This window comes from Paramisgurnus dabryanus, chromosome 13, assembly GCF_030506205.2.
Source record: "Paramisgurnus dabryanus chromosome 13, PD_genome_1.1, whole genome shotgun sequence".
Classification (NCBI taxonomy): Eukaryota; Metazoa; Chordata; class Actinopteri; order Cypriniformes; family Cobitidae; genus Paramisgurnus; species Paramisgurnus dabryanus.
This window is the reverse complement of record NC_133349.1, coordinates 1,521,991-1,546,355: the sequence shown is the minus strand read 5'-3', so window position 1 is coordinate 1,546,355 and position 24,365 is coordinate 1,521,991. Positions and strand designations below refer to the sequence as shown.

General features: G+C 38.1%; 3 protein-coding genes across 14 annotated transcripts in view; 2 read left to right on the top strand and 1 right to left on the bottom strand.

The window, feature by feature from the left end:
- fabp10a (fatty acid binding protein 10a, liver basic) lies at positions 1–1,672 on the top strand. Its single transcript, XM_065299016.1, has 4 exons — positions 1–160; positions 281–453; positions 1,076–1,165; positions 1,546–1,672. The coding sequence occupies exons 1-4, from the start codon at positions 94–96 to the stop codon at positions 1,594–1,596; spliced, it is 381 nt and encodes a 126-aa protein (XP_065155088.1). The 5' UTR covers positions 1–93; the 3' UTR covers positions 1,597–1,672.
- Positions 1,673–3,007: 1,335 nt separating this feature from the next.
- On the top strand, positions 3,008–9,003 carry srsf10a (serine and arginine rich splicing factor 10a). 6 transcript variants are annotated; one of them, XM_065299014.2, is made up of 6 exons: positions 3,008–3,185; positions 6,376–6,480; positions 7,482–7,585; positions 7,672–7,843; positions 8,071–8,118; positions 8,291–9,003. In XM_065299014.2, the coding sequence occupies exons 1-6, from the start codon at positions 3,121–3,123 to the stop codon at positions 8,535–8,537; spliced, it is 741 nt and encodes a 246-aa protein (XP_065155086.1). In that variant the 5' UTR covers positions 3,008–3,120; the 3' UTR covers positions 8,538–9,003. The 6 variants fall into 6 exon arrangements, with proteins under 6 accessions (XP_065155086.1, XP_073667624.1, XP_073667620.1 ...); XM_073811523.1 differs by having other exon boundaries at positions 3,011–3,185; positions 8,271–9,003; XM_073811519.1 differs by having other exon boundaries at positions 3,015–3,185; positions 8,285–9,003.
- A 7,489-nt stretch (positions 9,004–16,492) lies between these two features.
- Positions 16,493–24,365, bottom strand: part of ubr5 (ubiquitin protein ligase E3 component n-recognin 5) — a 55,131-nt gene continuing 47,258 nt past the window's right edge. For 4 of the 7 annotated variants that reach the window (XM_065299005.1, XM_065299011.1, XM_065299007.1 and 1 more), the window contains exons 49-58: positions 22,036–22,180; positions 21,820–21,950; positions 21,557–21,623; positions 20,367–20,545; positions 20,190–20,274; positions 19,892–20,047; positions 19,697–19,810; positions 18,093–18,237; positions 17,284–17,369; positions 16,493–17,197 (exon numbers count right to left, since the gene is read on the bottom strand). In XM_065299005.1, the coding sequence (XP_065155077.1) occupies positions 16,985–17,197; positions 17,284–17,369; positions 18,093–18,237; positions 19,697–19,810; positions 19,892–20,047; positions 20,190–20,274; positions 20,367–20,545; positions 21,557–21,623; positions 21,820–21,950; positions 22,036–22,180 (1,321 nt within the window). In that variant the 3' untranslated portion in view covers positions 16,493–16,984. The remainder of the gene's footprint in view (positions 17,198–17,283; positions 17,370–18,092; positions 18,238–19,696; positions 19,811–19,891; positions 20,048–20,189; positions 20,275–20,366; positions 20,546–21,556; positions 21,624–21,819; positions 21,951–22,035; positions 22,181–24,365) is intronic. The other 3 variants (XM_065299008.1, XM_065299009.1, XM_065299010.1) reach the window with 3 other exon arrangements.

Sequence of the window (24,365 nt, the reverse complement as noted above, 5' to 3'; positions counted from 1 at the left end):
TAAGTACAGGGGTGTACGGAAAGCATCGTCACTTTGCATTTAGCTTCTCAAAGCTGTCCAAGGCTCCTGCCCAACAGGTGGATCACAGCAGATATGGCCTTCAATGGAATATGGCAGGTGTATGAACAGGAGAATTATGAGGAGTTTCTCAGAGCCATCTGTAAGTTATCATGTTCATAGCTCAGCTCTTTAACACCAACAACACTTTAACAAGTTATGTATTGTTTTATTTGTTTATGTAAGTCATGATTGAAGGTCTCTCGTGTTTTTGATCTCACAGCACTACCAGAAGATGTCATTAAGCTGGCTAAAGAGGTCAAACCCGTGACAGAAATCCAACAAAATGGCAACGACTTCATAATCACATCCAAGACCCCTGGAAAATCCGTCACTAACACCTTTACCGTCGGCAAAGAAGCTGAAATCAACACCATGGACGGCAAGAAGCTGAAGGTGAAATGAATTTGTTTCTGAGATGTTGATGTAAAATACAGAAGTTTATTTTCAAGGGATGATCTAATCGTATACAATTTTTATGATCAATTGCATTTTCAAGGTAAAACGTATCTCCTGGTTTTCATTCAGTTTAAAATCTAATCTATTAGGTTCATATTTGCTTCCCATCGTGACATGAATCTTATTTTATCAAATTGCCCTCTCGTGAATTTAACATTTACAGCCAATGAAATTGATTTCAGTAATTGAGCACAATCATGTTCATATAATCTTGTGAAGAAACATCTCATCAGTCTCTGCTCAGTTTCATCTTATTTCAAGCTACTGCTGAAGATGAATGAACTCCACACAGTATTTTATTTTAAAAACTGACCTTAAATGTCAAACAATTAATATTATGCACACAGCCCTGTGAATGTTAATCATGATTTACATCGAAAGACATTATTATTTCAAAATAATAAAAGAGGTAGTGGGCTTGAATAATTTTTTAATTGCATTTAATGGTGCAACAATGGTATTTGCTTTCCATGTGGTAAACTTTAGGACAAGTCTGTCTGTATGTCTGGTGTCTGTCTGTCTCTAGCACAAGACTCATGTTTCTTTCTTTCTGGTTCAGTGCATTGTCAGATTGGATGGTGGAAAGTTGGTCTGTAGCACAGATCGATTCTCTCACATCCAGGAGATCAAGGGAGGAGAGATGATCGAGGTTTGTGCTGAATGCTTCATTTCACATAACAACCAGATAGACCAACTAACTGGCCATGTCATGGGGCTAGTTGTCACTTTGGCAAGTTGTCACGAGGCAACTATATGTTTTTGAGTCTACACACGTCTGTTTTATCTAGCAATGATTTTGTAAATAATCTTTATCTATTAGGTAACAACTTTAGAATAAAGTCCTTAATAGCTTTTAGTGGCTGACTTTAAACCAACCCAGATATATTCACTCCTATTATTATGTGTAAATGTGTGACAACTAGCCCCAGTATTCTTTATACACAAGCCTCATCCAGACTCCGACTGAGGGTATACATCTCAGAAATATGAATGTGTAAAACCGTTTTCTTTTATTCTGTGTGTTTACAGACGCTGACAGTAAGTGGAACCACAATGATCAGAAAGAGTAAAAAGATTTAAGGTGTCAAGCGGACGGATGACAACAGTTTCATAATGATTTCATTGGCTATTTAAATAAAGTTCTGGTTTATCAAAAGATTGTGTCATTCACTGTTTGATATTAATCAAAATATTACCACAATAAATCATCTAACATAAAAAACATGCTGTGAAAATATAATCTTGATTTATTTATATTGACTGAGAAAGATGTAAAAAATTGAAATCAAAGTCAAAACTTTGATGCTCCAAATCTCATCATTAGATTAGTGTGGATTTCACAGACAGGGTCACAAATATATCTTAAGAGTTTCTTGAAATTTAGCATAAAAAGTCAAAAAAGGTTGACCAAAAAAATTCAAGCCCCCTCCTTTGTTTTCATTAAAGTATGTCTTTCAGTGTAAAGGTTTAATATCCATTCACATAACAAATGATTAAAAATAATAATAAAATATCTTCTATTGGCATATAAATACTAAATCTTATATTTATAACACAAATCAGTTCTGAATTATTTAGATTTGTAAAATATCGAGGTGATGTCACTACCATGCCGCCACATGCGCTGGTAAATTTGTCTCGTTTAAACCTCTAATGCATTTTGAATAAAAAAATCACATTCACTAAAAAATCTTTCTGAGATTAATATCTTGATACTATGTACAAACATTACTACAAACTAAACCACAAGAGTCCTAGAACTGCGGACCTGAAACTGCAGCCGCCGTTATATCATCCAGTTCGGTAGGTGGCGCTTCTGTAAGTTCTTCCTTCCTGAGAATAAACTAACTGTTAGTCCCAGTCCTAAGATTTCTTTTCTCTTTAAAAAAAATTACTGTATTTTGTAATTAAATTAAATTTATTTTAAGATAACTGATTTAAATGTCAGCCCATAGCTACCTAACAATTAGCATGTGATACCAACTTCGTCCACCAGGTGTCACCACTAGAACGTATTCTTGTCTATGTGATTATTTAATGGAGGTTACAAATGCGTCATATGGCATTTGTTCAAACTTCAAGACAAACTTGCTTACATATTTTGATTCGTGTCAAATGTTTATGGATGAAAGCTTGTAACAGTAAATGTCTTGTGAATTGTTCACGCATGCACATTTCACATGCACAACATGTATAATCTATGGAATAGATTATAGATACAAACCTTGTTTCTCTAAGTAAATACAAGAATATTTCCTTGCTGAAAAATGTTCCAAAACTTAGGAAGGAAGGACCTTTAGGAATTTCTTTCTTCCTCGTCTTTTTACGTTGCGTTTCTGGGCTTCGGCAGTTGAGCATGTAAACTTGCTTTGCAAAACATATAATAGATAAATAAAAGACTGAAAACTAAAGTAGAATATATAAACTACTCTTTCTTTCTTTCTTACGCTCCACACTCCAGTCCAGTCGGTGGCGGTAGTTCACACTAAGTTGGCTTGTCAACCGTCATTAACACTACACACGAAGAAGACGCGCGCCGATCGAGCTGGAGCGCGGCCTTTACTCGCCGAGTGTCTGAGGAGCATCAGATCTCTAGGTTTAGTGATGGCGAGATACATGAGACCTCCAAACACCTCACTGTTCATCAGAAACATCTCAGACGAGAGCAGGTCAGCGTTTTCTTCAAACACACAGCGCGCGCGTAACAAGCGTCACATCACAAAAAATCGCGCGCGCGCAAGGCACATTAAAGCACACATCGCGAATTGGAAATACTTGTTAGAGATTCAGATTAAAGATATATTTACCTTATTTGAGGTAAAACTATACTACGTATCCACGTGTATCACGTTAAATCAGTCGTGTGAAGTTAAACCAATCAACTGAGACTGTGTGATTTCTTCCAGCAGATTTATGCTAATCGCCGAAGCTAAGGGGATAAGGAATGTAAACACGACATTAACCTGATGTTTACTGTGATAATGTCATTATAAAGTCATACATCACTCATTTGCATGGTTGGACATATCCTGCTAATATATATATATATATACATATATATATATATACATACATATATATACACACACACACACACCTATGCCATATATAATAATATAAATGTTCGTAAACACCAGAACACGTATTTATTAGGTATCTTTTAAATTAGAATCATATGTTGATGTTAAAGGGATAATTTACCCAAACATGAAAATTCTGTCATCATTCACTCACTCTCATGTTGTTACAAACCTGTATAAATTACTTTGTTTTGATGTACACAAATGAAGAAGATATTTGGAGGAATGAAATCGTTTATGAGCCCCATTCACTTTCATAGTATTCTTTTTTTCCTACGATGTAAGTGAATAGGGCTCATGATTGGTTTGATTACAAACATTCCTCAAAATATCTTCATTCGTGTTCATCAAAACAAAAAAATAGTTATTTGTGATTGTTGGAGGCAAAAATCCTTGATCTTGCAGCATATTTCTTAAAAAATGTTATGTAATATGCAGGGTTTTTATGCAAAGAAATTGGGGGAATTTCCAAAATTGCGGGAACTTTCAAAATCTGTTTGCAGCTTTTCACTTATGTTCACGTCACATAATTACTAGGGCTGGGCAAAACATTTATTTTTCGATTAATCGTTTTTTTTTTTTTACATGGCCGATTCAAAATCGATTCTTGAAGCCCACGAATTGATTTTTTCCCCCCATATTTATTTCCACAAACATTGAACGTAAGATTAATGTTAATCTAATTACTATTCTTCTCCACTAGATGTCACCCTCTTTTTTTCCTTGCGCGATGTTACCAAGGAATGAGAAGCGAGCCTGTCATTCATTCATTCGTTATTCTAATATATTCTAATATAATATAATATTCTATAAAATCTATATTCATTGAGTTGAATCGAAAAACGAGTATAAAAATTGGGCCGAGAATCGGAATTGAATCGAGAATGGAAATCGAATCGATTTGATAGCTTGTGAATCGAAATCGAATCGATCTGGAACATCTCAATCGATACTAGGGATGCACTGATACTGGTATCGGGTATTGGCCTCGATACCACATTTTCTAAAATACTCGTTAAAAGTCCCCCGATACCTGTAATCGATACCACGGTTTGAGAAATGTTTGAGCGGCGTGTAAGGGGTTAATGCCTCTTGTGTTGTCCAAAGAGGCAGAGTTTACAACAAACTGGAAAACTAGTCCTTTGTTTTTTTGTTAAATGATATGACCAAAGCTGTTACCTGTAAATTTAAATCATGTTTTTTTCCAGTACTCGGTATCTGTATCGGCAAGTACTGAAATGCAAGTACTCATACTCGCACTCTTATTCCAAAAAAGTGGTATCGGTGCATCCCTAATCGATACCCAGCCCTAATAATCGCATGGGGACATGGCTGCGCATGTGTGAAGTAAATGCAACATTTTTTAACTTTCTCCAAAGATAAACACAACTTTTTGCTATGAAAAATTGCGAAAGTGCGGCGTATTTAAAAAATGCGGGCCCCGCATAAATCTGATTATAATCTACTAATATGATTTTTTTGTTTAATAACAGATGTCCTGTCTGCTCTATATTATTAGTTTGTGATGATGTTTTTATTGTGTTTCATTTACTCGCTGGTAAACAGTGATTTATCTTTCCACAGCAGTTTAACTTCTGGGTGTATTTTGATCCATATGCATTAAAATGATTTCACAGTATGTTAAGCCTTGAACCCAACAATCCAGCTGACAGAATTTAAATTAAAGTTAGGACCAATGCTACTGTCTCTGGTTTAATGTTGAAGGATTGTTGTTGTGATGAGTTTAAAGGGGACATTTCACTTTTTTAAGATGTCAAATAAAACTTTGGTGTCCCCAGAGTACATATGTGAAGTTTTAGCTCAAAATACCCCATAGATAATTTATTATAGCACTTTGTAAAAAAGAATGAAATGACAATGAAAATGAGCTGATTTCTGCACTAAATGACAGTGTCGTGTTTGGATTAAGGGCGCACTCACATTATCCCAACCAAACCAAACCATGCCTGGGCGCGATTGCCACCCCTCCCTACTCCCCCAGGTGCACGCACTCACACTGTACTTCTTATCGATCCGAGTCCGGGCGCGCTTTCGTCATTAAGATGCGATTGTTTTGAAAAAGCAGGAAGTAAAGCGCTCTCTTAACACTGGAACCCACCGTAATGATAAGTCTGTGTTTTTTTTATCCGGAGTCGTTTGGTGCGCGATTACAGACAGCCCTCTCACATGTCATCATATTGCTTAGTTGATCTGTCACGTGCGCAGCTCGGACATTCACGTAACCCCGCTGCGCGCATCAAAAGGTTTTTACGGATGCAGATGAAGGTGAGTGGTCGCGCAACTGACGTCTTCACCTTTTGAATCGCGCTCAGGCGCGATTGCGCTCACACCACAGCCTTCCGCGCCTGAGCCCAAGTGAACTGCGCTCCGGCCCACCTCTGCAACCCGGCCGTGGCGCGATTAAACAATCCGCGCCCGGGCGCGGAACGAAGCGATCACACTAGTCAAACAAACCAGGCTTTGGGGGTCAAACGCGCCCGAGCGCGGTTTGGTTTGGATAATGTGAGTGCGCCCTAAGGGACAGTAAATTTCTATGAAAGTTTTTCGCGTATGTAAAGAATGGTTTAGCAAAGCTAAGTTACTTGGTTGATTTTTTTCACATTTTCTAGGTTGATAGAAGCACTGGGGACCCAATAATAGCACTTAAACATGGAAAAAGTCAGATTTTCATGATATGCCCCTTTAAAAACCAACATCAGAGATCAGATCAGAGAGAGGAGGTCTCAAATAAACATACTGTCATTTCATGATGCTTTAGGCCAGAGGATTTACGTCGTGAGTTTGGTCGTTATGGACCTATAGTAGATGTCTACGTTCCTGTTGACTTCTATTCACGACGACCAAGAGGATTTGCATACGTACAATATCCTTTGTGTAAAGAGAAGTTTATAGTAATACTAGTTTAGCGCTGTTCATGTAGTCCCAAACCTGTGTAAAAAAAGCAGATATGATTAAAAAACAACACATTAATTGCACTATATTGACCTAAAGGTAAAGATTTTTGTTATGTTAATCTAACTTGAAATGTAAAGATATTATATTGATGTTTTTCCATGCAGTTAAAGTAAATGGAGACCGGGACTGTAGCAGCAGCAGTCTCTCCATTCACTTTCATTGTATTGTGAAGGTTCGGCACAGGATTGAAACTACATGATGGCGAGTAAACGGTCGCCCAGGACGTGGCCGTGAATATCAGATGTGTGGTTCCAATTGTGGCCGTTGTCTCCTAACCGATATATTTCCTCTGTTGTTGTCTCAGAAAATGTAAAGACATACAGTTCTGGAGACCCTCGCTACAAAGAATATTTGAAAGGGCCGATGTAGAGTAGATTCAAGACAAAGTGAAAAGGAGAAAGAAAGAATAAAGAGAAAGTTAAAGCTTGAAGATTCAAAGGGGACCAAAATTGGAGTCAAGGCCTCGGTCTGACCAAAGAGAGGAAAAGACTAAAGGTTATTGGGCAAAGAACATCCCCAAGTCCTTCTCGGAGGCGGTTAAAGACAATAAAGGTCAAGCTCAAGGTCAAGCATGTTAAAGGTAACAAGTTTTAATGTTGTATCCTACCATTACAAGAGCACATGATTTCTTTACATAATCAAAGGCGGCTTTCCAATCCATAACTGAAACCTATAGATGTGTTTGTTTTTGGAGTCTTGTGAATTACTTTGGAAACTATCCCATCATTTCTTCAAGCATTTTCTCCTTTCGCCGATCATTAAGTTATAATAACCTCAGATGTTTGTGATCTTTTTCTTTATAACCAACCTTTCCGTTGCTGTCATATCTGTTTGTATTCCGATCGGAGATTTATTTTTGGTTAATACGAATAGTTTAAAAGAAAAGCGAAACCTTAACAGCTCCAGCAGGTTCGAGGATGTGCGAGATGCAGAAGATGCCCTGCATAATCTGGACAGAAAGTGGGTCTGTGGACGTCAGATCGAGATACAGTTCGCTCAAGGAGACAGAAAGAGTATGATGTCACTTCCTGATGCTGAACACGAATGATCTTGTGTTTGAATCCTTTATATGAAATCTAAATGATTGTAATTCCCACAGCTCCGGGTCAGATGAAATCGAAAGAGCGGCATTCTCCTCGCGGCGACTCGCGATACGATGACTACGACCGAGACAGCCGCCGCAGACGCTCTCGCAGTCGCAGTTACGGCAAAAGCAGATCTCGCAGTGCGTCCTATGAACGGCGTGCGTGCAGATCGAGAAGCCCTCGAGAGTAAGTCCAAAACTATATCTACATTTAGTCATCTTAAAATTACTTCTTACTTCAGAAGAAATGCCTGACTAAACATTGAGTCATTTATTCAAACCATAGACCTGTGAGGATTGCTAAAGTCGCGAAGCATTTTCTAAATGAATTCATGTAACTTGTACCTCAGATTAAAAGAATTGTATTATACATTAAAACAGACTTGCTTATCAGTGCCCTGTGTTTTTGAACAGCTCTCGGTCTGGCAGACGTCGCAGGAGCAGAAGTCGAGATAATGACAGGTATAGTTAGCACGTGTCAGTCACAAAACAGTTTCTATTTTCCATCTTGCTTTTGTTCGACATTTCTTCAAAACATTACAGATATTCAAGTGCCTCTATGTAGCTAATTTTCCACATTGAAGGGGAAATGAAGCAAACTGTAATTGTGACAGTTTGTTTGAATCGGACACAGGTCACGTGAACGCAGCCATCGGCACCATCGCTCTCCCTCACATTCACCTTCCCAGGATTCCAAGTACAAGTCCAAGAGCCGCAAGTCACGTTCTCGATCCAGAAGCCCCAGCGCCCCTGCGGAAAACCAGCACTCGTCTGCCGGCCCACGTGAGGAAGAAACCCGCGGGCGCTCCCCCTCCCGCTCCGCCTCTCGCTCGCGTTCACGCTCCAGGTCGTGGGCCGGACGAAAGTCTGGAGGCCGTTAGTAAATCTGAATAACATCTGTTTTTAAATACCGAATCATGTGCAGCTTCTCTCTTTGTGTGTTTACTGATCTGATCATGCAGCACAGCCCCGCGTCTGTTTGTTTCTTGGATTTAGATTTTCAGAAGTTTAAAGCAACAATCAAGAAAATGAAAGGTTTTTGTTTTGAAAATCAGTTTTGGGTTAAAATCTTACATCTTTTCCTTTACTTGGATCCAATATAAAGATGTTTTTATTTTTGTAGTTCAAGATGCAGCAAATATGTTTTTTTCTTCCCCTTTGTTTAATTGTCTTTTGATTTCAGTTGTAAAGTTTTATTTGGTGTTTGTTCTGAAAGAGCAATGTTACCCTTTTCTCAAGTCTTTCTTCTGAAAGGTTATGATGTATTTGTAGTTTTAGTCAAGCCGTTGGCAGTAGCATCTGTTTATTGCAATATTTTTGTCGTTTCAAATTAAACATGAAACATAAGTCTGAGTCATGATGTGTTATTATTTCAGTAGATATGAATGAATGATTATAAAATATAATTGAGGACTCTGTTAGATAACATTCATTAAACCAAATTATTTTGTATTGTACGTTTCTTTCTTGGGTATTTTGAATATCTTAAGTCATTTATCAAGTTAATAAAAACATGACTGTGACATGTTGCAACAACGTTGCATACCAAACGTTACAACAACGTATCATAGCAAACGTTGCCACAACGTATCATAGCAAACGTATCATACCAAAAGTTACCTACCCAACGTTAACACAACGTTACATAACAAACGTTGCAACAACGTATCATACCAAACGTTGCAACAGCGTTACATACCAAACGTTGCAATAACGTATTATACCAAACATTGACACATACCAAAAGTTACCTACCAAACGTTAACACAACGTTACATAACAAACGTTGCAACAACGTATCATACCAGACGTTGCAACAACGTATCATAACAAACGTTGCAACAACGTTACATAACAAACGTATCATACCAAACGTTACAACAACGTATCATACCAAACGTTGCAACAACGTTACATAACAAACATTGTCACAACGTATCATAGCAAACGTTGCCACAACGTATCAGCAAACATATCATACCAAAAGTTACCTACCAAACATTACAACAACGTATCATACCAAACGTTGCAAAAACCTATCATACCAAACGTTACAACAACGTATCATACCAAACGTTGCAACAACGTTACATAACAAACATTGTCACAACGTATCATAGCAAACGTTGCCACAACGTATCATAGCAAACATATCATACCAAAAGTTACCTACCAAACATTACAACAACGTATCATACCAAACGTTGCAACAACCTATCATACCAAACGTTGCAAAAACCTATCATACCAAACGTTGCAACAACCTATCATACCAAACGTTGCCACAACCTATCATACCAAACGTTGACACAACGTTACATAACAAACGTTGCAACAACGTTACATACCAAACGTATCATACCAAAAGTTACCTACCAAACGTTACAACAACGTATCATACCAAACGTTGCCACAACTATCATACCAAACGTTGCAACAACCTATCATACCAAACGTTGACACAACGTATCGTACCAAACGTTGCCACAACTATCATACCAAACGTTGCAACAACCAATCATACCAAACGTTGCAACAACCAATCATACCAAACGTTGCAACAACCTATCATACCAAACGTTGACACAACGTTACATAACAAACGTTGCAACAACGTTACATACTGTATCATAACAAACGTTGCAACAACGTTACATAACAAACATTGTCACAATGTATCATATCAAATGTTGCCACAACGTATCATAGCAAACGTATCATACCAAAAGTTACCTACCAAACGTTACAACAACGTATCATACCAAACGTTTCCACAACGTATCATACGAAACGTTGCCTCAACGTATCATACCAAACATTGCAACAACGTATCATACCAAACGTTGACACAACGTATCATAGCAAACGTATCATACCAAAAGTTACCTACCAAACGTTACAACAACGTATCATACCAAACGTTGCCACAACGTATCATATCAAACGTTGCCACAACGTATCATACCAAACGTTGCCACAACGTTACATAACAAACGTTGCCACAACGTATCATACCAAACGTTGCAAAAACCTATCATACCAAACGTTGCCACAACGTATCATAGCAAACGTTGCAACAATGTTACATAACAAACGTATCATACCAAAAGTTACCTACCAAACGTTACAACAACGTATCATACCAAACGTTGCAACAACGTTACATAACAAACATTGTCACAACGTATCATAGCAAACGTTGCCACAACGTATCATAGCAAACATATCATACCAAAAGTTACCTACCAAACATTACAACAACGTATCATACCAAACGTTGCAACAACCAATCATACCAAACGTTGCAACAACCAATCATACCAAACGTTGCAACAACCTATCATACCAAACGTTGCAACAACCTATCATACCAAACGTTGCAACAACCTATCATACCAAACGTTGACACAACCTATCATACCAAACGTTGACACAACGTTACATAACAAACGTTGCAACAACGTTACATACTGTATCATAACAAACGTTGCAACAACGTTACATAACAAACATTGTCACAATGTATCATATCAAATGTTGCCACAACGTATCATAGCAAACGTATCATACCAAAAGTTACCTACCAAACGTTACAACAACGTATCATACCAAACGTTGACACAACGTATCATACGAAACGTTGCCTCAACGTATCATACCAAACGTTGCAACAACGTATCATACCAAACGTTGACACAACGTATCATAGCAAACGTATCATACCAAAAGTTACCTACCAAACATTACAACAACGTATCATACCAAACGTTGCAAAAACCTATCATACCAAACGTTGCAAAAACCTATCATACCAAACGTTGCAACAACCTATCATACCAAACGTTGCCACAACCTATCATACCAAACGTTGACACAACGTTACATAACAAACGTTGCAACAACGTTACATACCAAACGTATCATACCAAAAGTTACCTACCAAACGTTACAACAACGTATCATACCAAACGTTGCCACAACTATCATACCAAACGTTGCAACAACCTATCATACCAAACGTTGACACAACGTATCGTACCAAACGTTGCCACAACTATCATACCAAACGTTGCAACAACCAATCATACCAAACGTTGCAACAACCAATCATACCAAACGTTGCAACAACCTATCATACCAAACGTTGACACAACGTTACATAACAAACGTTGCAACAACGTTACATACTGTATCATAACAAACGTTGCAACAACGTTACATAACAAACATTGTCACAATGTATCATATCAAATGTTGCCACAACGTATCATAGCAAACGTATCATACCAAAAGTTACCTACCAAACGTTACAACAACGTATCATACCAAACGTTTCCACAACGTATCATACGAAACGTTGCCTCAACGTATCATACCAAACGTTGCAACAACGTATCATACCAAATGTTGACACAACGTATCATAGCAAACGTATCATACCAAAAGTTACCTACCAAATGTTACAACAACGTATCATACCAAACGTTGCCACAACGTATCATATCAAACGTTGCCACAACGTATCATACCAAACGTTGCCACAACGTTACATAACAAACGTTGCCACAACGTATCATACCAAACGTTGCAAAAACCTATCATACCAAACGTTGCCACAACGTATCATAGCAAACGTTGCAACAATGTTACATAACAAACGTATCATACCAAAAGTTACCTACCAAACGTTACAACAACGTATCATACCAAACGTTGCAACAACGTTACATAACAAACATTGTCACAACGTATCATAGCAAACGTTGCCACAACGTATCATAGCAAACATATCATACCAAAAGTTACCTACCAAACATTACAACAACGTATCATACCAAACGTTGCAACAACCAATCATACCAAACGTTGCAACAACCAATCATACCAAACGTTGCAACAACCAATCATACCAAACGTTGCAACAACCTATCATACCAAACGTTGCAACAACCTATCATACCAAACGTTGCAACAACCTATCATACCAAACGTTGACACAACCTATCATACCAAACGTTGACACAACGTTACATAACAAACGTTGCAACAACGTTACATACTGTATCATAACAAACGTTGCAACAACGTTACATAACAAACATTGTCACAATGTATCATATCAAATGTTGCCACAACGTATCATAGCAAACGTATCATACCAAAAGTTACCTACCAAACGTTACAACAACGTATCATACCAAACGTTGCCACAACGTATCATACGAAACGTTGCCTCAACGTATCATACCAAACGTTGCAACAACGTATCATACCAAACGTTGACACAACGTATCATAGCAAACGTATCATACCAAAAGTTACCTACCAAACGTTACAACAACGTATCATACCAAACGTTGCCACAACGTATCATATCAAACGTTGCCACAACGTTACATAACAAACGTTGCCACAACGTATCATACCAAACGTTGCAAAAACCTATCATACCAAACGTTGCAACAATCTATCATACCAAACGTTGCCACAACGTAGCCATACCAAACGTTGCAACAACGTAGCCATACCAAACGTTGCAACAACGTTACATACCAAACGTATCATACCAAAAGTTACCTACCAAACGTTACAACAACGTATCATACCAAATGTTGCCACAACGTATCATACCTAACGTTGCCACAACGTATCATACCAAACGTTGCCACAACGAATCATAACAAACGTTGCCACAACGTATCATACCAAACATAACAAACGTTGCCACAACGTATCATACCAAACGTTGCAAAAACCTATCATACCAAACGTTGCCACAACGTATCATAGCAAACGTTGCAACAATGTTACATAACAAACGTATCATACCAAAAGTTACCTACCAAACGTTACAACAACGTATCATACCAAACGTTGCAACAACGTTACATAACAAACATTGTCACAACGTATCATAGCAAACGTTGCCACAACGTATCATAGCAAACATATCATACCAAAAGTTACCTACCAAACATTACAACAACGTATCATACCAAACGTTGCAACAACCAATCATACCAAACGTTGCAACAACCAATCATACCAAACGTTGCAACAACCAATCATACCAAACGTTGCAACAACCTATCATACCAAACGTTGCAACAACCTATCATACCAAACGTTGCAACAACCTATCATACCAAACGTTGACACAACCTATCATACCAAACGTTGACACAACGTTACATAACAAACGTTGCAACAACGTTACATACTGTATCATAACAAACGTTGCAACAACGTTACATAACAAACATTGTCACAATGTATCATATCAAATGTTGCCACAACGTATCATAGCAAACGTATCATACCAAAAGTTACCTACCAAACGTTACAACAACGTATCATACCAAACGTTGCCACAACGTATCATACGAAACGTTGCCTCAACGTATCATACCAAACGTTGCAACAACGTATCATACCAAACGTTGACACAACGTATCATAGCAAACGTATCATACCAAAAGTTACCTACCAAACGTTACAACAACGTATCATACCAAACGTTGCCACAACGTATCATATCAAACGTTGCCACAACGTTACATAACAAACGTTGCCACAACGTATCATACCAAACGTTGCAAAAACCTATCATACCAAACGTTGCAACAATCTATCATACCAAACGTTGCCACAACGTAGCCATACCAAACGTTGCAACAACGTAGCCATACCAAACGTTGCAACAACGTTACATACCAAACGTATCATACCAAAAGTTACCTACCAAACGTTACAACAATGTATCATACCAAATGTTGCCACAACGTATCATACCTAACGTTGCCACAACGTATCATACCAAACGTTGCCACAACGAATCATAACAAACGTTGCCACAACGTATCATACCAAACGTTGCAACAACCTATCATACCAAACGTTGCCACAACGTAGCCATACCAAACGTTGCCACAACGTAGCCATACCAAACGTTGCCACAACGTAGCCATACCAAACGTTGCCACAACGTAGCCATACCAAACGTTGCAACAACGTATCATACCAAACGTTGCAACAACGTATCATACCAAACGTTGACACAACTTACATAACAAACGTTGCAACAACTTACATAACAAACGTTGCAACAACGTTACATACCAAACGTATCATACAAAAAGTTACCTACCAAACGTTACAACAACGTATCATACCAAACGTTGCCACAACGTATCATACCAAACGTTGCCACAACGAATCATAACAAACGTTGCCACAACGTATCATACCAAACGTTGCAAAAACCTATCATACCAAACGTTGCAACAACCTATCATACCAAACGTTGCCACAACGTAGCCATACCAAACGTTGCCACAACGTAGCCATACCAAACGTTGCAACAACGTATCATACCAAACGTTGCAACAACGTATCATACCAAACGTTGACACAACTTACATAACAAACGTTGCAACAACGTTACATACCAAACGTATCATACAAAAAGTTACCTACCAAACGTTACAACAACGTATCATACCAAACGTTGCAACAACCTATCATACCAAACGTTGCAACAACCTATCATACCAAACGTTGCAACAACCTATCATACCAAACGTTGACACAACTTACATAACAAACGTTGCAACAACGTTACATACCAAACGTATCATACCAAAAGTTACCTACCAAACGTTACAACAAGGTATCATACCAAACGTTGCAACAACCTATCATACCAAACGTTGCAACAACCTATCATACCAAACGTTGACACAACGTTACATAAACGTTGCAACAACGTTACATACTGTATCATAACAAACGTTGCAACAACGTTAGATAACAAACATTGTCACAACGTATCATATAAAATGTTGCCACAACGTATCATAGCAAACGTATCATACCAAAAATTACCTACCAAACGTTACAAAAACGTATCATACCAAACGTTGCCACAACGTATCATACCAAAAGTTGCCCCAAAGTTACATAGGAAACGTTGCCACAACGTATTAAAACCTTATTTATATATTGTAAAGTAGTTGTGCAGTTTAAGTATTGGTAGGAATTGGGTAGGATTAAGGATGTAGAATAAGGTTTTGCAGAATCAGGCATTAATATGTGCTTATTAAGTAGTAATAAACAGACAATATCTTAGTAATATTAATGCAAAAAAAACAATCAGTTAATAGTGAGAATTGTAAACTGCCCTGGTGGGTTAATAAGAATAATGGTAACCCTCTTTTTCAAGTATTTAAAGTGAGAATGATACATAAAAAACATGTTTATGTGCATATATAATTGTACTACAGTCCATACACAGTATTACTGGAAAAATAAGAGTAAGCCATTACTTTAAGAAAAAAGTTAATTACAGTAACTAATTTCTTCATAAGTAGTTACACCCAACACTGTATATAATGCTCATTGTTGGTTCATGTTAGCTAAACCAGGTGTATAAAGTGCACTAAAATACACTTAGTAACTGTAAAAAAATTCCATGCACTAATTTTGTACTTGATATAAATCTTTGGATTTATTATAAACTTAACATCATCTATGTGTAATCATCTGTACAGAAAAGCACTAAAGAAAATCATGTGAAGTAAAACTGGCATTTAATAAACCATTTTCAATTGCACTTAAAATACTACTAAGGTAGAACTATACTTTTAAATTTAGTTAAAAAAACTTAGTTAAAAGTGTATAACTATTATTACCTGGGAGTGGACAACAAAAATTGTGGCCTAATGGAGAACTGGACTCATTTTCCAGGACTGCTTAAAGGATTCAGATCCTGACACATACATACACAGTCTTGTAATATAAGACAAATCAGAGAATGAAGAGAGAAGTGTCATGACACTAGTTTGCATCCAAGTTTATTTTGAAATATCCCCCACTCCCTCTATACAAGAAAAAATGACTTTCCACAAAGGCAGCAGTGAACTCTCGGTGATAATAATTTTAAGTTTCGGGCAGGACAAATAAAATAAAATAAATCACAGTGTAACCTTTCTTTTTCTTTAAATACTCCTCGCTGTCGTCTTTGGCTGGGGTTTGGCGGACCGTTTACCATCGGGCCAAATTTACGGGACGTTACAGTTCAAACCAATGAAGCTGCAGGGCTTCAACTTTACAAAAGCCGATGCAGGAATGTTGTAATACTCCAATAACAGAAATAAAATAAAAAAGAAACAAAATAAGAACAAGACGCCCACGTTTGCAACGCGGACCAAACAAACGACCACCGGGGGCGCGGCAGCACTTTAAATTTCATAAAACTGTATAGACAAAAAATAAATCTACAAAAATGGAACTAGTAATATTACACAACAATGAAACGCGTTTCGTTTAACTACACAAAACCGAAGTTCTTGGTCTTGATGGCGAGTAAAAGTTTCTGTTTGAGAATCTGTTTGGAAGAGTAGAGTGGCACATAAAGGCGGGAGATGCAGGTGTTGGCCGTGGGCAGGTGCTGGTCGTCCGGCGGGCGGATGGTGATGGAGGGCATGGGCTGAAATCCCTCTTCGCTGGCCGGTAGAGACGGGCTGGAGGTCCAGAAGTACACCTGAACACACCACACAAACACATCAGTTAAACATCTGTAGTACTGTCTGAGATTATTTCAAGTGACAAAACGGAGAAACGTCATACCAGGTCCTGCCTCTCAGTCATGTTCATCTTCTCAACGATGGACCAAAACCAGCGTTTGAACTGCAGCAACTTCTCTGCATTCTCCCCTGCAAGTCAATAAAACAGAAGAACCAGAATCAAACAGTGCCACTTTAACTTATCTTAAAAAAAATAATCTGTTAAAACATTTATTGCATATCTGGAAAAAAACATCCAATCACATTTGATCAACCTAACCAGTTTTAAATATTGTGTGTGCAGTTTTAAGAGTATTATGCATTTGCGGTGAACTGACACAAGTAACAGTACATCAGTCAAATATCTCTAAATGTCTTACATTTTAATTAAAGTAAATATTAATATTATTAAATATATTTAACATTTAATATTAAAACAGAAATCACTGTAAACATAATCATAACACTGAAAGGTTAAAGGTGCTGTGTGTAGATTTTAAGGGGCATCTAGTGGTGAGATTGCGAATTGCAACCAACGGCTCAGTCCACAGCTCACTTTCGAAAAGCATAGAGAAGCTACGGTAGCCGCCCCAGGACGACATGTTGTCATCTGAGACATGTAGATAAAAATGTCTCATTCTAAGGTCATAAAAAAAACAATACAGTTCATTATTTTAGGTCTTTTACACAACTATATTATCAGTGGTGTATAGATTATATTGCATTTCTGTCAAGAGATCCTTTTAAAAGTTACACACAGCACCGTTAAACAAGCATGACTGCAAAGTGTATTGGGGTAATTTTTGTAAGTCCCTTTATATAAAATGCTTGTCTGCTAAATGTAAGTGTAAAGTATAAATTCAATCACTGTACCCGACTCATCATTGAAAGATGTGAAGCTGATGAGCATCTGGACATTGACTTCTCCACAGCCATTGACCAGCAGTCTGAAGTCTTCTGCCGTCAGATCTTCTAGAGCATTCTTTGGAAGCACGTCCAGAAGACCCTTCCTCATGGCCTACAAAACAACACCTTCATTAACATCTTCACCATTTCTGTAAACGAGCTGCTATGGTGTTGCTCTGAGGTCTGTAGTCTACTGCTGTGATCCTGATCTCAAAAGATTTCAGTCCAAAAATTAAACTGAATAAAAATAAATATTTCATAAAGCCTCATAAAACCTCATTTGGATTCTATGCATGCTTCTTGCATTTAATGTAGGGCTGTCGGAAGATTAATCACATAAAAAAAGAAAAGTTTTTGTTTGCATAATGTGTGTGTGTGTGTGTGTGTGTGTATTGTGTGTAATTATTATGTTTATATAAATACACACACAGAGATGTATAAACATAAAAAATGTATTTGTAATATTTAAATATATATAATATAAAATATATCAAAACATACACACACACACACACGAAAAATGTCTTAAATACATGCATGTGCGAGTATTTATATATACACAAAATAATTACACCGAGTGCACATATGCAAAAACAAACTTTTATTTTTGATGCCATTAATCTTACGACAGCCCTGATAAAATGTTTCTTAAAAAAATGCAGATAATTTACTCACCACCATGTCATCCAAAATGTTGATGTCTTTCTTTGTTCAGTCAAGAAGAAATTATGTTTTTTTGAGGAAAACATTCTCATTGTAATAGATTTTCTCATTTTTCTCATTTTAATGGACTTTAATGGACACCAACACTTAACTCAACACTTAACAGTTTTTTTCAACAGAGTTTCAAAGGACTCTAAACAATCCCAAACGAGGCATAAGGGTCTTATCTAGTGAAACGATTGTCATTTTTGACAATAAAAATAAAAATATGCACTTTTAAACCACAACTTCTCGTCTTCCTCTGGTCCTGTGACGAGCCAGCGCGACCTCACGTAATTGCGTAATGACATGGAAAGGTCACGTGTTTCATATATAAAACGCACATTTGTGGACCATTTTAAACAATAAACTGACACAAAGACATAAATTAGTATCATTCCACATACAACAACGTCGGAACGGTCCTCTTTCTCCGAACTTGTAAACTCTGGGGTGTAGTTTCGCATACGTCATCTGTGACCTCTTGACGTGATGACGTATTACGTGAGGTCGCGCTGAGCGTCACAGGACCGGAGGAAGACGAGAAGTTGTGGTTTAAAAGTGTGTCGTTTGGGATCGTTCAGAGTCCTTTGAGACTGCAATTTTAAACTGCATTAAAACTGTTACGTGTTGGGGTCCATTAAAGTCCATTAAAATTAGAAGAAATCCTGGAATGTTCTCTTCAAAAAACATAATTTCTTCTCGACTGAACAAAGACAGACATCAACATTTTGGATGACATGGTGGTGAGTAAATTATCTGGATTTTTTTTAAGCAAATTGACTAATCCTTTAACATGTGTTATTCTTTTTAGGTGAAATAAGCTCTTGGACTGGTTTCACAGGTCTAACTACAGTTCAAACACTTACATGAAGTGGCTGTTCGGCAACCACCAGCATCCGGTGCTCCGCGTATCTCCTCACATATTCGTATACATTGAGAGGGGTCACGGGCATGTTGACACCACCAGCCAGTAGCTCCACCTGCAGATAAACCAGAAGATCTTCAGTAAAACACAGAATAACCTATCATGAGCTTCTCTCTATAACCACCTCAGACGTTACCTGTCCAGATCCTTCCTCCTTACAGAGGTCGATAGCAAACGCCAGATCCATGGCGGCAAACACGGCCTCGGCCTCCTCGGTCTGAGAGTGACGAATCAGCTGCCTCAAGCTCTCGTACATCACCGGGTCAAAGAAAGCAAAGTCATGCCAATTCACCTAAAGCACAGGAAACATGCAACATTATACAGAATGAGCTCAGATCAGCTCTTACACTGCAGCACGGCATGCAGTGCGTTTATTAAAGTGAATTTAAGACAGACATATTAATAAAATATTAATAAATTAAATAGATATTCACCTTCCTGCCCAGTAACACCTTGATGACGTGTCGATTGAGAGTGATTGGGCAAAGCTCGTTCTGCAACAGACATAAGCCGAGTATTCTGCAGACACGAGAGAGAAGAATCAGGGTTTTCGGTTAGATCACTGAGGGTTTAATATCACATTGATCTTAACTGGAACTCCTGTGACGTACCTGCCGATATTCCGGAAGCAGTTGAGCCGAGCTTCCGTGTTCTTTCCCGGACGAGGAGAGTAAAATCCTCTTTTGCCAGGCTGGTAGAACAGAGGAGCGTTATCATCTCCATCATCAGGGTCATCCAGCTCCATGTCCACAACACTGCGGGTGGATCCGTGCCTCTTCCGATTGTCCTGCTGGGGGAAATGAAAATAACTTATGTAAATCTTGCATCCTCATTTATTCCAACATAAGAAGTCATGTTTCCCTTCAGTGCTCGGAGATCCCATGTTCAATTCATAACCGTCAGGACAAGTCAACTTTTATTTCTAGAGCACAAGTTTAACTTAACGAAAGTTGATCCAAAGGAATAAAAATGATATCGGATATTAGAAAGGATTACAAATGGAGAAATGAAGACAAAAACAGATAAAAGATACTAAAATCAAAATGTATATACATAGAGCATAAAAAAAGAACAAATGCACACTTTGATCTAAATTTAAAAAACATCCAACGACGCAAAGACTTATTTTTACTCTCTTGCTTTCAGAGTATAGGTAGACCGATTAATCGGTTTTGCCATGCCGATAATTGTTTTGAGTTGCGTCCATTGCTTCATATCATTATAAAGTCATTATTTTGCTGACTTGATGCGAAACCACAGCAGGAACCAAAGTTTGTCGTCAAGGCTGACATGACGCTAATATTAGTAGTCCCTTAAACAGTTAATAGACAACATGCAGATAAATGTCATCATTATTACTAACGATTTACATTAGTTGACATCTAACTGGTTACTTTTATCCATGATTTAGCCTACTAAGAAAAGCAAACTATATGCTGCTGTCATTAACACTAGGGCTGCAACAAACGATTATTTTGATAATCCATTTATCTATCGATTATTAGACCGATTAATCGACTAATCGTCGATTATTTCACCGACTAATCAGTACGTTTTGAACGATTATTTAGCTTTTTTAATTAATTAAAACATCAAGTTATACATATTCTAACTAATAAATAAAGAAAATCACTTCAGCATTTAAAATCGCCGTTTTAATGAACTTTGAGGACATGATGTTTAAAGCTTAGATAAATGTTCCTGAGCTTAGACGCAACTACAGAAAAAGCTTAATCTCCTTTTGATTTACAAAACTGTGACACAAGAACCTGTGGTGTAAATAATATCACATTTAAATTACCTGTACCTGTGCTTTCTCAGGAGCATCAAGGAGGCCGAGGTCCAGAATGCTATCAGCACCGTTTTCCCTGTGAGAAAGAAAATAGTGTGTGTGAGATTTTCTGCAAAAGAGTGAAGGAGTTACATTTTATCCAATCCCGCATTTAACTTCGACACTGCAATTAAAAAATAAGATTTTTGGCAGAATTTGGGCAGAAAAGGGGATAATGTAGTCATCTTAGAAATCCAATTAATATTTGGGGTAAAATGTGTCCAAGGTTTTACCTTCCATGTGTTATGAGCAGCTCCATGGCTTCTTCTACACGAGCTCGGAGCGAATCCTCACTGGCCAGGAGCAACAGCAGCTGAGCGGGAGAAAGTTCCAGCAGCATCCCAGTGATTTTACTGGCAAATGCCTGTGGTGTAAAACACATCAGACTCGGTGACATTATACTTGAATTCATCTCTTTAAGTGTATAATCTCAGTGCTGTGTTCTGTACCGGTTGCATGGCATGAACTCTGGGATAAAGCCTCTCTCCCAGTGCCTGTCTGTGGGCCGGTAAGGGTTCAGGCTCATCGCTGGGGTTTCCTTCAGAGGCAGGTCTGAACGGTCGCGTGTCGATTGACAGCTGCCTCCTCGAATCCCTGAAGGCAAAGAAAACAACAAAGAATGTGATTAGTATTTTTACATGCATGCATTTGGCAGACGCTTTTATCCAAAGTGACTTAAAATGCATTACAAGGTACACTTTTTTTATTATGAGTTTAAACCCATGAACTACTTTAACACATTTAAAGCTACTTGAGTTTAAGGGTGTCACGATTTCGATTTTAAATTGAAATCGATTGAAATTAAGTCACAACCTCGAACTTAAAATTGGAATCGTGGATGCTGCCACGCCCCCATGTCACGTCCGGTCGGCTTGCCAAGCTTTTGTAGTGTAAACGCACATGTAGTTGAATGTGTTCGAACAGCCACAGGACACCGCCTTCTCTCCGCCTATTTATCTAATCTGAGGTACTGAACACAATGTTTTACGTCTTTTCTGACTTTTGGCGCTAACACACGGGGTACAGCGCTATTTTTAGCCTTTCATTGATAAAACTAAAGCTGCTTATCTCCGCAGTTGCATTTTGCAAGCGTATGAAAGTTGCGAGATCTTATTTCATCAATTGCGCTGAAAATTAAGAGAAAGCTCTAACATATACATGTACAAAACACTGTGCAGCATGTTTACTTACAACAAAAGCAGCGGACTCTGACACAATATTGGTTTGCGTCCATATAAACTCATCATTACTCCCGCTCATGGTTAAATGACAAGGTGCAAAGTACTGACAGATGTTATTCTGACAGGAAGTTTCGTTTTATCAGGTATGTGCGTGTACCATATTTTTCCACTGGCAGCACAACTAACATGGAATGGCATCTACGGGTTCAAGGTCAGATATTATATTTCATAAAAGTCTAGTCTAAAAATGGCATAGCATTTTTTTGTGCTTTAAAAAAAAGGTAAAAATCGAGAATTGAATTGTGACATTAGTAGGGTTGGGAACCGATAACCGGTTCTTATTCAGAACCGGTTCCGTTTTTTAAAAGGAACTGGAACCGCACGTAATTCTTAAGTTTCGGTTCTAAAAGCGGCTCTGATGCGAGGCACGTGCAAAGCGCCCATGACTCTTACCTCATGAATATTAATTACGTTGAGCCACTGTTTATAGTCACTCGCGCAACCAAATTAACGCAGCTTACCACAGAAAGCACTCGGGCTGCTGAGGTAAGCTTTGTATACTTCGTGTTAAACATGTCTAAAAGTCAAAAGTGTGGATTCTAGGGCTGTTGACCGTACAGTGCGACCCGCGATGCCGTGCACTTCACAAACTATGAAAAATATAAAGTACAGTCTCACCCAGCGAGATGTTTTCAAGTTCGCGTGAAAGCAAACGGACATAAGACTCAAGAGTTAATGCGCTATAAACCGATATCAGTGATGACCCGCTGGCTTGGGGGCGGAACAATGAGGTTAGATATTCTTGGTCAAGGTTGCGAAAAAGTATCAATCTGCACTAGCAGTATAGCAACATGCGTTTTCAGCACTGTGCAGACATTATAACCCCAAAAAGGTTCCTCACTTGAACCGTGTGTTGTTTCACGGATGAAAGTGATAAAATAAACACGCACATAGCCGTGCTGATGCCGTGGTCGCTCCGGGGCTCGAGCATCACCCAACGAAATGGCCATGCACATTAGGCTCAATTGCTTCACATTTCGCATCTAAAACCACGCGGAAAACGTGATCGTGCCACTTTTCTCCAAAGCGTTGCTAAGTAACCTAAGCATTGCTTGATGTTGTGACGAGCAGCCTCCGGCGAAAAGAAGTCAGCGCATATGAACACGCATGTTTGTTAAGAAACGTATATCTGATCCTCATTTACATTTTTATATTTCAAAATATATGTATGCATTATATATAAGCCTATACGCATGCACATACAAAAATTATTACTTGTACAGCAGCCTTTTCAGGATATATGACAAAACACTTGCTCCAGCATATAAATCTCAAATCATATGTTTGAGAACTACTGCTGCTATCATGTTCACTTCAACAGGTAGGATCTTATGAGGACTACAACAGGAATAAATGATATAGGCCTAGTGACTAAAAAAGTGAAAATATTAATCATTTTACATTTAAAATATTTTATCTGTAATTAATAAACACAAATTGAATTGTTTAAGTATTGTGCCTTATTTTTTATTATATGGAACCGGAATCAGAACCGGAATCGTTAGGCAGAACTGGAACCGGAAAATTTCTAACGATTC